This window comes from Vicia villosa, linkage group LG6 (assembly GCF_029867415.1).
Source record: "Vicia villosa cultivar HV-30 ecotype Madison, WI linkage group LG6, Vvil1.0, whole genome shotgun sequence".
Taxonomy (NCBI): Eukaryota; Viridiplantae; Streptophyta; class Magnoliopsida; order Fabales; family Fabaceae; genus Vicia; species Vicia villosa.
The window spans coordinates 150,925,382-150,942,911 of NC_081185.1; the positions used below are offsets into that span (position 1 = coordinate 150,925,382).

The 17,530-nt window shown below is 35.6% G+C and overlaps 1 protein-coding gene across 1 annotated transcript; it reads left to right on the forward strand.

Moving 5' to 3' along the window:
* Positions 1-3,480: 3,480 nt before the first annotated feature.
* LOC131610502 (uncharacterized) lies at positions 3,481-16,033 on the forward strand. The gene is made up of 2 exons (XM_058882465.1): positions 3,481-4,247; positions 7,704-16,033. Exon 2 carries the CDS (start codon positions 7,774-7,776, stop codon positions 9,310-9,312), a length of 1,539 nt encoding a protein of 512 aa, XP_058738448.1. The 5' UTR covers positions 3,481-4,247; positions 7,704-7,773; the 3' UTR covers positions 9,313-16,033.
* The last annotated feature ends 1,497 nt before the right edge of the window (positions 16,034-17,530 follow it).

Below are 17,530 nucleotides of genomic sequence, written 5' to 3' on the forward strand. Positions count from 1 at the left end.
CAATTGGATTGACTATACCACATGCACTCGCCAATTCAATTGGCGACACCTCTGATTCTTTAAATAGATGTGCCAATTCATCTGGTAACAACCCCTCATTCTAAAAAAAATATATTATTTGAAAGTGTGTTGTTTTGAAAAATATGATTAGTATGGGATTTTATTTGAAAATTTTGGTTATTTACATAAATTTTTCACAAAATTGAATTGCTTATAATTAATTTAATGAGAATAAATGAACATTTTATATAGTAATTAATCATCACCCAATTAAAAAATCTTAATTAACTTTAATAAAACTAACTAATAATTATTTAATTAAATATAACATCTAAAACAACTAACTCTAACAAATTACATTTATTTTTAAAGATCCAATTATATCAATGTTTTTCCATTTTGTTGCGAACACGACGAATGATGTTCTCTACCATAACCCTAAAACGGAAAATTTTGAATGATCACATTTTACTGGTTGGAAAGTAAATGATTCCATAACTCAATTTCCATGTAACTTACCAATGTTTCCTATTTCTTCTTTTGGGGAAAAGATGTAAGTGACAAAAGGAAGGAATAAAGGGCAAAAAGGAAGGGAAATGAAAATAAGTAGTTTTTAGAAACTTAGGCATAAAAAAAAGATTGGGAAGAATAATACAGTACAAAGTACCGTATTATTTTGCCCCTTAAAGAAACCACAAAAACTCACTTCTTGAAGTCTATAAGATTCCAAGACCTGGCATTCAACCTTTTTTCTAAGCCACAATAAAATGCTTAAAGGATAAAAACGCACGTTTATATTATATATAAACAAAATGATTTTTTTCTTGTATATTTAAAAATAATTTTTACAATTTTTTAAAATAGTAAAAAAAAATTAGCTCATTTTCATAATAAATTAAAATTAAAATTTTAATTACTAATAACATTAATATTCATTATTAAAAATTAAACCATAGCCAAAATTACATATATATATATATATATATATATATATATATATATATATATTAAAAATTACATCTAAAAATATTTTTTTATATAAACAAAATTCAAAGTTAATTTTTAAAATTTTAATATGAAAAATTAAAAATAAAATTTACAAAGTTTATTTTTAAAATAATAAAAAACATTGAACTTTAAGTATAGATCATCTGATTTCAATCAAATAGTAAAAAAAATCTTGACGGTGTAAATGCACTATCTCCTTGATTACAGTAAATACAGTATAGTATTAGATTGAACCAATTTTATAAACCAAAACTCTGACTCTAAATTTAATTAAAAAAAATAATCAATAATATAGAATAAAATTGAAAAAGAAATCAATCAATAAAATAAGATTGAAAAAGAAATCAATCAATAATATTTTTAAATAATAAGACAAAAAATAACATAAGTTCATTCCGAGATCTACAAATCACAAAAAATTTATGAAGAAATATTAGTCAAAATATCAACTCATAGTTATAAAAACTAATTATTTGCATTTCGGTATTCAACAAAAACATTGTCTCCCATATTAATGAAAAATAATGATATTATTCTTTCACAAATAAATTATAAGTTTATATTTAATTTTATACTTAAAAAAAATTTTACTTGAGACAATGTTGGAATTACATCAAATATAGGGAAAATTCCTAATCAATTTTGATGAACAAGATTCAATCAACTCGATCAAAATTTTTTGTTTTTTACTCTTTACTTGAGTGATTCAACCAACCTTAGTTACAAGATGAATCTGCACAACAATTTTAATGAAAAAAAATAAAAGACGAATTGAGGAAGAAATGTGAATTAGGGTTTAAACAAAATAAGGGAAAGAAATGAAGATTTTCTGCAAAGTTTCTCTCTGCTCACAAACTGTGATTTTATTCTTTTCAACGGAAAATGTTCAAGTTTACAATATTAGGGGTTACTCCCTACTTATATATTTTGGGTTTGTTTGCTCCCTAAGCAAATCCTAAAATACAAAAGTCCAAAATATCTAATTCTGCTAACACTATAAAATTATGCTTAAGTCGAAATTATGTCGAGGCAACTCCTTCGACATTTCGACAACTACAAATCGACACTCATGTTAGGCTATTCGATACAAACTTGTTTCTGTCGAGCAACCCTGCTTCGACACAAGGAATTACAATCTCAACACATCACCTAATTCATTGTGTCTAAGCTATCTACATTCATCATAGCCCTTAGTCTCTTAAATACTTTGACTTGCACTCTTTTTGTCATGGTGTCCGTAATCTGATTCTCAGTTCTACAGTGTTCCAAGTTCATTTTTTTCATATGCTACCTGATCTCAAAGATAATGAAACCTTATTTTGACGTGCTTGCTTTTTCCATGTGTTATCGGGTTCTTCGTCAGATTGATAGCTGACATATTTCATGGTAATTTCTACATGATTCTTCGACTAGATTCACCATCCATGTTGCTAGACATGCACAAAGATAAACAACTATGTATTTTGCTTCACACGATGATAGTGCTACTACTGGTTCTTTTCTCGAACTCCAAACAACTAGAGCACCACCTAACATAAACACATAACCAGCTATGGATTTTCTATCCTCAACATCACTATACCAACTTGAGTCGGTGTAATCCACTAGCTTGCATTCTTGTTCTTCATCTGTTGCAGGAAACAGAATGTCATAGTCGAGAGTTCCTTTCATATACTTTAGTATCCTCTTCGTTGCTTCTAGGTGTGATACCTTTGACTTCTGCGTGAATCTACTCCCCATGCCTACACTGTATGCTAAGTCAGGCCTTGTGTGAAAAAGGTATCTTAATGACCCAATAAGTTTTTTGTACGGTGTTAGGTCGACATCATCTTCTTTTGAGTCTTTCGATAGTTGCAGTCTTGGTTCAGCAAGTGTCAAAGTCGAGTTGCATTCTTCCATCTCAAATCTCTTGAGTATTTCACTTGCGTATCTTCTTTAACGTATCATCAATCCTCTACTATTCTTGCAGAATTCGATGCCAAGAAAATATGAAATGACGCCATGATCAGAAATTTCGAATTCCTTGCTAAAATCACCGTTGTAGTCTTCGATATCTTTCTTGCAGCTACATGTTATTAACAAGTCATCAACATAGAGACATATTATAAAAAATTCACTATGGATTCTTTTTACATATACTCCATGCTCAATTATGTACTTCACAGACTCCTTCTCTCATAGAAAACTATCAATCTTCTTATTCCAAGCTCTTTGAGCTTGCTTAAGTCCATATAGGGCTTTATGCAATCTGTACACCTTTATTTCTTCTCCTTGTTTCCCAAATATAACTAGTTGTGCAACATAAACTTCTTCATCCAAGGGGTTGTCATACCCCAATTTTTGACCCTAAGATCATACATCATTTGCATTTCAATCATCAATCAAGATCACAACCTTGAGGTATCATTTTTCCTTTGATGGGAACCATCGAGCATTTCTAGCTTTTTATTTGTTTTATACTAACCCAAATACCAAAAACATTGCTTTATTTCTTTGTAGACTTTTGTTTTGTAGGTACCAAGCCAAGACATGCAATAAACAAGGCATTTTTCATGTTTTGGACTGATGAAATCGATTTCCCTACTGGGTAAATCGATTTCCCTGCAGCAATCTTCAACAAAATCACATTCTGGACAGCATGAAATCGATTTCCCTCCTGGGTAAATCGATTTCCCTAGTGTATTTTGCGCCAAATTCTCTTCTGGAACAGAGTGAAATCGATTTCACTCCTGGGGAAATCGATTTCCTTAAGGCAAAATTCAAAAATATAAGGAGGGAAGCTTGACATCATTTTGGCACCTTTTTCTTTGATTATTTTTGATCATTTTACCAATTTTCCACCTCATCAAAATTAATCCCTTCATTAAACCCACTTAAACCCCATTTTACCACTTTTTACCATTTAATTGCCACTTTAATCACCAATTAAACACAAGCTAATTTCCAAATGCAAAAAGACCAAACTACCACTACTCTTGCTCTCATCCTATAAATAGAGCCCACTACTCTCTCATTTCTCAAGCTTTTGAGAGCCAAAAAACCCCTTGCAATTTCTCTCCTCATCCCTACCAAATTCACCAAAGCTCTTTGTTCTTTCATAAAGTTTGTGAGTCACATCTTGAACCTCACAAACTTTGAGCTAAACCACCATCTATTTCACTCTTTTTTCTTCAATTGTTGAGAGATCAAGATTTGTGTTGGTGATTCTTGAAGTAGATCTAAGTTTTGTTCAAGATTTGGTAATTTTCTTCATCCTTTTTGTATATCATGATGTAGATCTTTGTTGCTTGTGTGTGATGCATCTTTGATGCTATATTGGTGCTATTTGATGGTGATTTGATGGAAAATTCGTGCTCCAATTGATATGTGATCATAAGGTGTTTGTATGTTTGCTTAAGTCAAGTTTTATGCCTTTAAATGTTGTTTTTGCTGAAATTTGCACTGGTCAAATCGATTTCCTTAAGGCTCAAATCGATTTCATGCTGTACGTAACTTGTTTTTTTTGAAAACTGCCTTATGGAAATCGATTTCCCTCTGCATGAAATCGATTTCCTGCTGGCAGAATGTGTTTTTTTGCCTTTTTTATGCTTGTTTTGGCTTCCTACTTCCTCCACTTCATTAATATCATTGGATCTAGGATGTTGATAGGTTTGAAATGACCTAATCCATAATATTAGATGAATGATATTAATGATAGTGTGAGTTGATTATCTTTATGCATTTTATCTTCTTCTTCTCCTTTTTTTCTTTTGATCGATGAAAGTCTTAATATCTTGAGAATTCTATGGATTCTTGATAAAGACTAGATCAATTTGTTTTCCTTATTATCTTTTCATCTTATTTGCTTTTGATCGATGAAAGTCTTAATATCTTGAGAATTCTATGGATTCTTGATAAAGACTAGATCAATTTGTTTCTATTCTTATCTTTTTCATCTTATTTTCTCTTGATCGATGAAAGCCTTAATATCTAGAGAATTCTATGGATTCTTGATAAAGGCTAGATCATTTCTTCTTCTCCTTCTTGTTTCTTTTGATTGATGCTCTTGATACATGGAGAACTCTCCTACATTTGTCCCGACTCGATAAAAAGATCAAACATGGAAGAGAATTGTATGCGGTTGATTTAAGACTTGTGGAGGTTTTTATCGTGTAGTCGCTATGATTTTATCAAGCTTCTGATAAGCCCCATTGACTTTAAATCCGAGTACATCATTCACTCACCATAGATCTTCCTACTAACTTTGATAACATACTTGACAAGTTTCAAGATGGTTATCTTTAACATTTAACAACTAACTTTAATTTCCGCACCTTTACTATACCGCTCTTTATATTACCGCTCTTTATATTTCTCGCCTTATCGCTTTACTTTATCATTTCATCATATTTACCTTCCGTCATTTTCTCTTTGTCCACTTGGACATATGTTTATGTTTCCGTTATTTTTCTTTTGTCCACTTGGACCATACTTTATTTTTTCGCTAAAACACTAATAAATAACCAAAATCTAAAAAATACATAAGGCTCTCTTTGGACTATCGGTTACTATCCCTAGCACTTTGGAGATTCGGACTTATGGACCTAGTACCTTTGGACTCATTCTATTATTATCCTGTGATTGTTCTGTCTGTCTGGCATTGTGCTGTTGTATGTTTTTGTGTGCAGGTATTTCCTTGAAAGCCCTTGATGGTTAATTCCAAGGCATTGAAATAAGGATTTTACCCGAAAACAGCCGTTACTCTGCCCGATTTTCGTCAGAACCTTAATGTGTTTAATGCAAAGTGGTGCTAAGACAATAAGTTCATGTGGATCCCCAAGTGTTAATGTGTTGGTATTGATAAATCCAAAGGATGGGAAAACTACATTGACTCTTAATGTCAAGTGTTGGCTTCTTATTTGGTTAGACCGTTTCTTTCCTTAGCTTTTATTTTACGCAATAGGATAGCCTCTTCATCTCCTTCCCATTCTTAAATTTTCAAAATCTTCTCCCTTTTTCAAAAACCTTCTTATGTTTGCAACCTTTTCAAAACCTTTTCTCAAAAAATATCTTTCGCCCTTAGTGGCTTTTCTTCAAAAGTTTAGACACCGTTAATTGTCGAAACGAGTGGTTATACCCCACGATTTTGAAATTGATTGATAATAACGAGATCTTTTCCGCGTGAGAGAGCTAGTGGCATACTCGTTGATTTTATCCGAGTTGGCGCCCTTCTTTCATTTGCGATGCAAAGAATTTGTTTGTTCTCATGCTCAAGATCAATGGCTGAGTATTTCTCTCTAACGACAACAAAGTGTTTATTCGTTTTAAAAACGTTTTTCCCAAAAGCGGAACTACATTAGCTCTGACTTCTCCATTGCACCGAGGAGGTATGTAGGCCCAAAGCTTAACGCTTTGCCGAGCTTATTTTAAAAATAAAACAAACCGTTTTTTAGCACACACACACAGATTTTCAAAAAGGTTCCTGTGGAGTACCACAGATATGAGGGGTGCTTAAAACCTTCCCCTTGTATAAGCAACACCCGTACCTAAGATCTCTTCCTTTTGTTTTAAAAAAAACAAACTTTGGTTTTTTTCGTTCTTTTCCCTTTTCCTTTGGAAATAATAAAAGCGCGGTGGCGACTTTCACTGAAATATTGATTCGAGTCAATCCCATGGCTTCGATATCAGATTTTCCCCGCTACAGAAAAATGGCGACTTCACTGGGGATCCAGTTTTAAGTGTGTTAAGCCTATTTTTGTTTATCTGTGTGTTTTTATCTGTATATATTGCTGTGTGCTTTGTTTGTTTATCTTCTTTTTTTTCTTTTTGGTGCTCGATGGTTCCTCTGTGATGAGATAAAGTTCTAACCCGAACTTTGGTGAGTAACTTGAGATAGGAGGTGGTAAGACCAATAGTCGCATGACAGGAGCAATCCTTACCATGAGCGTCATATGGTGGAACCCCAATCAGTGGAGGCCTCATGGAAGGTAGTAGAGGTTGTTACGAATCATCGTGATAACGCTATTATTTTCAATAGTGAGTGTCCGTAGAAGCTGAATGACCTAGAACCCTTTTAACCAATCTAAGCCTTTTTAGGATGTAGTGCAGAAACAAGATCAAGTACCAATTTGAGCTTGTTGTCATGCGATGCTACGCTCAGACGAGGTCTTTTTAGGCATATTATTGGCGCCTATGAGCAATTGTGCGTGCCGGTAGTATCCGATAGAAGATTGAAAACTCTGGGTACCTTAGTAGAACCCGTTCGGCAGGTACAAAATTCCCTAGTTCATACCTTTGTGGGTGGTTCTTAACTTTGACTCCATGCTCGTGACGTCGAACCTTTGAACCCTGTTTGTGTGACCGTGTGTGATCTTGATTGTGATTGATGCATAAACCATGCATCCATGCATTCATTTGATTTCCAAGGAACTCATAGTTCTTTCTTTGTAAACATCATAAGTTTCATCAAACTCAATGGATCTTGGGTGTCGATAGGGTGAAAACCTTAATCCACCAAAATGGATGATTGATCTTGATGATAACTTGATCAAAGCTTTGATCCAGTATAGGATTTACCTCCTTCACGTTTTGATGTTTACAAGTTAATAACTTGAATTCCTTGAAAATCAAACAAATAAAAAAAAAGCAATTGCATCATTTGCATACATACATCCAGGTTGTCCAGAAAACTTATCTTTGTCTGTCTCCATCTTCAGAGTTTGTCTGTCTACCGTCAAGCTGATTCCTCCACACAAGTACGGAACTAGAGCCAACGTCAGATTGAGAATGGAATACCAAGAGCAACACAATGCAGAGGTCAGAATGGAAATTGAAGAATTGAAGTCAGGCATGACCAAGTTAACTGAAATGCTACAAGTTTTGATTGCTAGAGGAGAACCGCCTCAAAAGACTGTCATTGTTGAAGTCTCAAGTGCTGATGTTGACCCTCAACCTACTCAAAAACCACCTTCTACATGGCCTGAGTTTGGTTTGCCACCTGGTTACACTCCTCCCTATGAGAAGACTCCTGGTATTGGTCAATCTTCACAACTTGTGATTGGTCAAGCTTCAAACCAAGTTTTTCATGCTCCTGTCTTCACTGAATCTCAGCCTATTGTGCACACTGTTGCTCAGCCTACTTATGTGAATCCTCTGTTTGAATATCAAGCTGCCCGTTCCCAGAATGGAAGTCAAGGAGATGCTGGAGATATTGAAGATGTCAAAGAGCAGTATCATACTTTAGAAAAGCGCCTGAGAGCCATGGAAGGAAATGATTACTTTGGGGTTGCTGCTGAGAATATGTGTCTGGTTTCCAACTTTGTCATGCCTGCAAAATTCAAGACTCCTGAGTTTGAGAAGTATAAGGGGAACACTTGCCCAAGAAGCCATTTGACCATGTACTATCGCAAAATGGCTGCTTATACCCAGAATGATAAATTGCTTATCCATTGCTTTCAGGATAGTTTGAGTGGAGCTTCACTGAAATGGTATATGGGACTTGAGAGTAATCACATTCATTGCTTCCAAGATCTGACTGATGCTTTCATGAAGCAGTATAAGTATAATCTGGATATGGCACCTGATCGCCGACAATTGCAAAACATGGCTCAGAAGGAAAAAGAATCTTTCAAGGAATATGCTCAACGTTGGAGAGAATTGGCTTCCCAAGTTGAACCACCACTTGCTGAGAAAGAATTGACTGGAATGTTCATGGATACTCTCTCCCCTTTCTACTGGGAGAAAATGATTGGAAGTGTGTCCTCAAATTTCACAGATTTGGTTACTATTGGCCAGAGACTCGAAGAAGGAATCAAGAATGGGAAAGTTGCTAATGTTGCTGAATCCTCTGGTGGATCGAAGAAACCTTATGGAAACTTCCACAAGAAGAAGGAGAATGAGACTAATGCTGTGTCTGATGATAGAAGGGGATCTCGTCGTAAACCTCAAAATGGGGATCAACCTTATGTAGCCGCTGTCGCTCCTGTGCAAGTTCAAGTTCCTCAATCTCAGGTTGCTAATCAGAATCAGAATCGTGGTAGGACAACTTATGATCCTATTCCCATGACTTATACAGAACTGTATCCTGCTTTGGTCCAGAAAGGGTTGATTACAACAAGAGCTATGCCGCCTCCTCGAAATCCCCCCTCAAGAGGATTTCGGCCTGATCTTCATTGTGAATTTCATCAGGGTGGTGCTGGCCATGATTTAGAAGGCTGCTATGCTTTGAAGGCCTTAGTGCAAGAGTTGGTTAGAGCAAAGATGCTATCTTTCAGGGATATGGGTCCCAATGTTGTCACTAATCCTTTGCCAGAACAGAGTGGCTGAAGACAGATCAAAGCCAGATATTCCTAAAGCCAAGTGTTTCAGACAAGATAGCTCATCTTTGTTGCTGATTAGTCACTAGGCTTTGTTTCTGTACTGTTTGCTTTTCCTTTATTGTACTGTTTACTTTTAGACTTTGTTTGTTTCTGAATGGTGATTTTAATGAAATGAGCATTGCATATTTTGAATTCATTCACATATACTATGTCTGTGCTTTCTTTTACAAAACTTTTTCTTCCATTTGCTTTCTCTATCAAACTTGTGTTTTATGCAAAGATTGGAGGGAGGATGATGACAACGAAATACCCAAGTTGTTGAACTGTATGCTTTCAAATAAAAACTTTGCTGATGATGTACAGGCATTGTTTCAATTCCCAAACACTGGAGAAATAAGGAAGTTAATCCCTTGTCAACCCCTCTGAGCCTTCGAAGTTGGAGTTTCTTTCTGTATGAAAAAACCGTATTTTTAACCTGGGGCAGGGTAGTTCTCAGTTAATTTGGCTGTGCATTCTATTTTAAGAGAATCATTCAGTACACCTTTCAACAAGTGCTTCAATCGCAAGCTTTGCTCCGCATACATCAAAGAAATGTTGGAGATGTCAATTAAAAGCCAATGATGGTTCATCTTAATCATTAAGCAAGGCAGTCACTATCTTTCAAAAAAATGTATCAAAAAAATATATATATACAAAGAAAAGCCTGCTAAGTCAAAACCAAAAATGATGACTTAGGCAAAAATAAGGGCATCCCGCTGACTGTAAGATCAAAAATAAACAGTTCAGGCAAAAGTTAGGGATATCAAAAGAAAAAGATGAAAAAAGAGAAGTCAATAAATTCCTCAAGCAACAAAATGTTGTGACAACAAAAAGGAAGAAGTGACTGCAATCTCAAAAGTTCTCTTTGCTTGTGAACTATCATCATTATCAAAGGTGCAATTCCAGAAGTCTCTTGGAACCTGAATGCATAAGTTGAATTAACTGAGTTGTAGGACTGGAGATCATCACGAAGGGGGTGGGAACAATCAAATTTTGAGCCTTATATCGTTTGTTTCTTAAACCGTGAACCTGGCCACGTTACAACCTTTAAAAGACCTAATTGAGGCAAGGTTTGTTTGAAAGCATACTACAACAAGGTTGCGTAAGCTGACTCCCATGAGATTTGCCAATCATTTGCTTTGATATCATATCTTTGTTTTATCTTTCACTTTGAATGTCGGAACCTTTATGTTTTGACTAGTTGATTCCATTTTCTTTACATCAATAACATCTTTCAAAAAATGATTTTGATTTCAAAAATATTCTTTGAGCATTGCATTAAAATTACCATTCTTGAATGAACAGTTTGTTTGCAAGTAAGCACTCATCTTTCAGGAAGTTCAAACAGTCGAGAAACTTGATCAGTGATCCTATCAGGGGCATGTTATTTCAAGATCCTGTTGTTCAGATGTTCAGTCAAGATTTGTGGATTAGAATATCCTTTCAAGACTTATACTGGGGCAAGCCATCCCAACTTGCATTTCAAGAATTGAAGCCATGATCAGTTCATCCCCAGTACATTTCAACTGAAGCCATGATCAGTTAACTTGCAACAATTAGTCAATCAGGGGCAATATTCTTCAGCAATCCCCAAGCAGTTTTATCAGCCCTTCTCAAAGGATCATCGATTTGATACAGTTACCAGTATAATAGAAGTATGTCCAAGCATCTTCTTCGTAAGCAGAATTGGCAGAGTTCTCGTGTTGAGGAATCAGAGTTTTAATCTTGCCTCACAAAAGAGTCTCCCTCAGTTGTCACAAACAATTGCATTGCATTGATCATATATCATGCATAGAAAAATTCAACATCATGCATTGAAACAAATTTCATACTCATTTACATTCTCCGAGGTCCTGTTGTTATCAACATTTTACCTTGAGATCTAAGTCCAACTTACTTGGCACATACCAAAGTAGATGTTCGTCTGCCTGTTTCTATTTCCGTCCAATGCTACTCTTGGATGTGTAAACTTTTCTCTCTGTCCAATGCTACTCTTGGACATGTTATTTCTCACTTTTTATCCAAAGCCACTATTGGATGTCACAATCCCCATTAAAATGTTTCTCACCTCCTTCAAAGCTACTATTGAATGACGTTCATGTCTTTGAGCTGGAATAACATTCTTTTTGTCCAATGCCACTATTGGATGTTTATTGAGTTTGTTTTCCATCCATTGCCACTCCTGAATGGTTGCTCAAATTTTCCGAATTGGTTTCCATTTTGTTCAAAGCTACTGTTGAACGCCTCTGATGTATTTTCGGGTTCAGGTTTCCATTTTGCATTCAAAGCCACTATTGAATCTCTTTGGTTTCCATTTTTGTCTAAAGCTACTATTGGATTGTTCCCGATGTTTTCCAGAGTTTGGATTCCTTTTGTTCAAAGCTACTGTTGAACGTCTCTGTCGTATCTTCGGGTTTGTAGGTCTCCTTTTGCATTCAAAGCCACTATTGAATCTTGTTGGTCTCCTTCCATCCAAAACAACTATTGGATGTCTCCGCTGTTTCCTCAGAGTTTGGGCCCTTTTTCAGATTCATTCAATGCCACTCTTGAATGTCTCTGATGGTTGGTGTCGTCTAATGCCACTTTTAGACGTTTCTACCCAATATGTTTGTGTTCCAGAGTTCATTCAATGCCACTTTTGAATATCTCTGTTGATTTTCATTGTCTAATGCCACTCTTAGACGTTCTTACTACACTTCTAACTTGGGTTTTATCCCTCCCTTTCTAAGTATTGCTGGATATTTCTTGTCACCCTGACGGATAACCAGTAGTATCTTGTTTCCCTAGCCACTCCTTTCATTCGAGTCTATCGCTCATTCCTTTTGTTCCCCCCAGTGGCATTATATTCCCCCTCTATTTTCATAAGCATACTTGATGCATCCATTAGCATCGCATTATACCTTAGGTTCAAAAATTGTGTATTTTATATTTAAGTCTCTTCAATTACGTCGAGCTGAGGATTTTAACCCTCACATCTCCGGAAAGAAGAAACTTAAATAGGGGCATCTGTCATACCCCAATTTTTGACCCTAAGATCATACATCATTTGCATTTCAATCATCAATCAAGATCACAACCTTGAGGTATCATTTTTCCTTTGAGGGGAACCATCGAGCATTTCTAGCTTTTTATTTGTTTTATACTAACCCAAATACCAAAAACATTGCTTTATTTCTTTGTAGACTTTTGTTTTGTAGGTACCAAGCCAAGACATGCAATAAACAAGGCATTTTTCATGTTTTGGACTGATGAAATCGATTTCCCTACTGGGTAAATCGATTTCCCTGCAGCAATCTTCAACAAAATCACATTCTGGACAGCATGAAATCGATTTCCCTCCTGGGTAAATCGATTTCCCTAGTGTATTTTGCGCCAAATTCTCTTCTGGAACAGAGTGAAATCGATTTCACTCCTGGGGAAATCGATTTCCTTAAGGCAAAATTCAAAAATATAAGGAGGGAAGCTTGACATCATTTTGGCACCTTTTTCTTTGATTATTTTTGATCATTTTACCAATTTTCCACCTCATCAAAATTAATCCCTTCATTAAACCCACTTAAACCCCATTTTACCACTTTTTACCATTTAATTGCCACTTTAATCACCAATTAAACACAAGCTAATTTCCAAATGCAAAAAGACCAAACTACCACTACTCTTGCTCTCATCCTATAAATAGAGCCCACTACTCTCTCATTTCTCAAGCTTTTGAGAGCCAAAAAACCCCTTGCAATTTCTCTCCTCATCCCTACCAAATTCACCAAAGCTCTTTGTTCTTTCATAAAGTTTGTGAGTCACATCTTGAACCTCACAAACTTTGAGCTAAACCACCATCTATTTCACTCTTTTTTCTTCAATTGTTGAGAGATCAAGATTTGTGTTGGTGATTCTTGAAGTAGATCTAAGTTTTGTTCAAGATTTGGTAATTTTCTTCATCCTTTTTGTATATCATGATGTAGATCTTTGTTGCTTGTGTGTGATGCATCTTTGATGCTATATTGGTGCTATTTGATGGTGATTTGATGGAAAATTCGTGCTCCAATTGATATGTGATCATAAGGTGTTTGTATGTTTGCTTAAGTCAAGTTTTATGCCTTTAAATGTTGTTTTTGCTGAAATTTGCACTGGTCAAATCGATTTCCTTAAGGCTCAAATCGATTTCATGCTGTACGTAACTTGTTTTTTTTGAAAACTGCCTTATGGAAATCGATTTCCCTCTGCATGAAATCGATTTCCTGCTGGCAGAATGTGTTTTTTTGCCTTTTTTATGCTTGTTTTGGCTTCCTACTTCCTCCACTTCATTAATATCATTGGATCTAGGATGTTGATAGGTTTGAAATGACCTAATCCATAATATTAGATGAATGATATTAATGATAGTGTGAGTTGATTATCTTTATGCATTTTATCTTCTTCTTCTCCTTTTTTTCTTTTGATCGATGAAAGTCTTAATATCTTGAGAATTCTATGGATTCTTGATAAAGACTAGATCAATTTGTTTTCCTTATTATCTTTTCATCTTATTTGCTTTTGATCGATGAAAGTCTTAATATCTTGAGAATTCTATGGATTCTTGATAAAGACTAGATCAATTTGTTTCTATTCTTATCTTTTTCATCTTATTTTCTCTTGATCGATGAAAGCCTTAATATCTAGAGAATTCTATGGATTCTTGATAAAGGCTAGATCATTTCTTCTTCTCCTTCTTGTTTCTTTTGATTGATGCTCTTGATACATGGAGAACTCTCCTACATTTGTCCCGACTCGATAAAAAGATCAAACATGGAAGAGAATTGTATGCGGTTGATTTAAGACTTGTGGAGGTTTTTATCGTGTAGTCGCTATGATTTTATCAAGCTTCTGATAAGCCCCATTGACTTTAAATCCGAGTACATCATTCACTCACCATAGATCTTCCTACTAACTTTGATAACATACTTGACAAGTTTCAAGATGGTTATCTTTAACATTTAACAACTAACTTTAATTTCCGCACCTTTACTATACCGCTCTTTATATTACCGCTCTTTATATTTCTCGCCTTATCGCTTTACTTTATCATTTCATCATATTTACCTTCCGTCATTTTCTCTTTGTCCACTTGGACATATGTTTATGTTTCCGTTATTTTTCTTTTGTCCACTTGGACCATACTTTATTTTTTCGCTAAAACACTAATAAATAACCAAAATCTAAAAAATACATAAGGCTCTCTTTGGACTATCGGTTACTATCCCTAGCACTTTGGAGATTCGGACTTATGGACCTAGTACCTTTGGACTCATTCTATTATTATCCTGTGATTGTTCTGTCTGTCTGGCATTGTGCTGTTGTATGTTTTTGTGTGCAGGTATTTCCTTGAAAGCCCTTGATGGTTAATTCCAAGGCATTGAAATAAGGATTTTACCCGAAAACAGCCGTTACTCTGCCCGATTTTCGTCAGAACCTTAATGTGTTTAATGCAAAGTGGTGCTAAGACAATAAGTTCATGTGGATCCCCAAGTGTTAATGTGTTGGTATTGATAAATCCAAAGGATGGGAAAACTACATTGACTCTTAATGTCAAGTGTTGGCTTCTTATTTGGTTAGACCGTTTCTTTCCTTAGCTTTTATTTTACGCAATAGGATAGCCTCTTCATCTCCTTCCCATTCTTAAATTTTCAAAATCTTCTCCCTTTTTCAAAAACCTTCTTATGTTTGCAACCTTTTCAAAACCTTTTCTCAAAAAATATCTTTCGCCCTTAGTGGCTTTTCTTCAAAAGTTTAGACACCGTTAATTGTCGAAACGAGTGGTTATACCCCACGATTTTGAAATTGATTGATAATAACGAGATCTTTTCCGCGTGAGAGAGCTAGTGGCATACTCGTTGATTTTATCCGAGTTGGCGCCCTTCTTTCATTTGCGATGCAAAGAATTTGTTTGTTCTCATGCTCAAGATCAATGGCTGAGTATTTCTCTCTAACGACAACAAAGTGTTTATTCGTTTTAAAAACGTTTTTCCCAAAAGCGGAACTACATTAGCTCTGACTTCTCCATTGCACCGAGGAGGTATGTAGGCCCAAAGCTTAACGCTTTGCCGAGCTTATTTTAAAAATAAAACAAACCGTTTTTTAGCACACACACACAGATTTTCAAAAAGGTTCCTGTGGAGTACCACAGATATGAGGGGTGCTTAAAACCTTCCCCTTGTATAAGCAACACCCGTACCTAAGATCTCTTCCTTTTGTTTTAAAAAAAACAAACTTTGGTTTTTTTCGTTCTTTTCCCTTTTCCTTTGGAAATAATAAAAGCGCGGTGGCGACTTTCACTGAAATATTGATTCGAGTCAATCCCATGGCTTCGATATCAGATTTTCCCCGCTACAGGGGTCATTCAGGAATGCACATTTCACATCCATCTGAAAAATGTGTCAGTTTTTCACGTTCACTAGACCAACAACCAACCTAATTGTTTCAATCCTAGCAACAGGTTCAAAAACTTCATCAAAGTTGATTCCTTCTTTTTCAAGAAATATTTTCGCCACAAGTGTTGCCTTGCGTTGATTCACTTCTCCTTTGAGATTACACTTCACCTTGTATACCCACTTCACATTGATTTCCTTCTTCCCTTGAGGTAATTCGACAAGTGACCATGTGTTGTTTTCTTCAACAGACTTTAGTTCCTTGTTCATTGCTTCCATCCACTTCGAATCTTTTAATGCCTCAATTGCATTAACTGGTTCGACATATGCATAGAAAGTATAATGTTCCATCTCATCTTCATTATCGATCACATAATATGATGTAATCACATATTCTTGCAATCTTGCAGGCATGTGTCTTATTCTTCGAGGTCTGCTTGCGCTTGCTTGACCTCTGAATTCTTCTTGTCAAAATTCTCTTTTGAATTCACTTATTGGTTCTTCACACAAGATTCTCACTGAATCTTTCTTCATATTTTCAGTCCAATCTCATTCCTTGAGTTCATCTATGATCACATCCCTGTTGATCACTGCTTGCTTGTTCACTGGGTCGAACAACTTGTATCCTCTACCTGAATGATATCCTATTAGGATCATTTGACTCAACTTATCATCAAGTTTTCTTCTTAATTGATCTGACACATGTCTATGTGATATAGATCCAAATACTTTTAAATGACTCAAGCTAGGCTTAACACCAGACCAACATTCTTCTGGCATAATTCCTTCTAGCTTCTTCGTCGGACATTTGTTTAGAATGTATGTTACCGTCGACATTGCCTCACCCTAAAACTATTTAGGTAAATGCTTACCTTTCAACATACTTTTCACCATGTTCATGATGATTCGATTCTTCCTTTCCTCAGATTTATTATGTTGTGGAGTGTAGGGTGGAACCATCTCATGCACAACCCCTTCTTTTTCACATAACATGTCGAAGTCTTTCGACAGATATTTTCCACTACCATCAGTCCTCGAAATCTTGAGCTTTTGACCACTTTGTCTTTCGACCATAGACTTTAACTTGGAAAATACCTCGATCACTTCAATTTTCTTCTTGATCAGGTAAGTCCGCAATTTTTTACTGAAATCGTCCATGAATGTGACATAGTATCTATTACCTCCAATCGAATCCACCTGGACAAGGCCACACACATCCGACTATATGACTTCAAGAATTTCCTTCAACTTGCTTCCTGCATCCTTGCTAAAGCTATTCTTGTGTTGCTTTGCCTGCACACATTCCTCACAGATATCGTTTGGAATGTCGATTTCTAGTAATCCTGAAACCATATTTATCCTCTTCAAATTTCTAATGTCTTTGAAGTTTAGATGTCCAAGTCGATAATGCCATATCCACTCATCCCTGCTAGCAGCAGTTGCAAGCCACTTGTGCTCCATCTCATTAAGTTCAATCTTGAAGGTTATATTCTGAGATATAGAGGCCTTCAGGATTAACCTTCCACTTGAGCCGACAACTGTCATCATTTTGTCTTCAATCGACACCTTGTAGTTATTTTTGACCAACTGCCCTATGTTGAGAAAATTTATCTTCTTGCCTGATATGTACAAAACATTGGAAATTACTAATCTTTTTCCATTTTTCTTCATAATCAGAACATCACCAATACCTTCAGCTGCTAGAGTATGGTCATTTGCAAATTTCACCATGTTCTTCATCGAGGACTTTATGTTGACAAACCAATATTTCCTTTCAGACATGTG

Coding starts and splice junctions, on each gene's coding strand:
- LOC131610502 (XM_058882465.1), top strand. CDS start 7,774: ATGGAATACCAAGAGCAACACAATGCAGAGGTCAGAATGGAAATTGAA.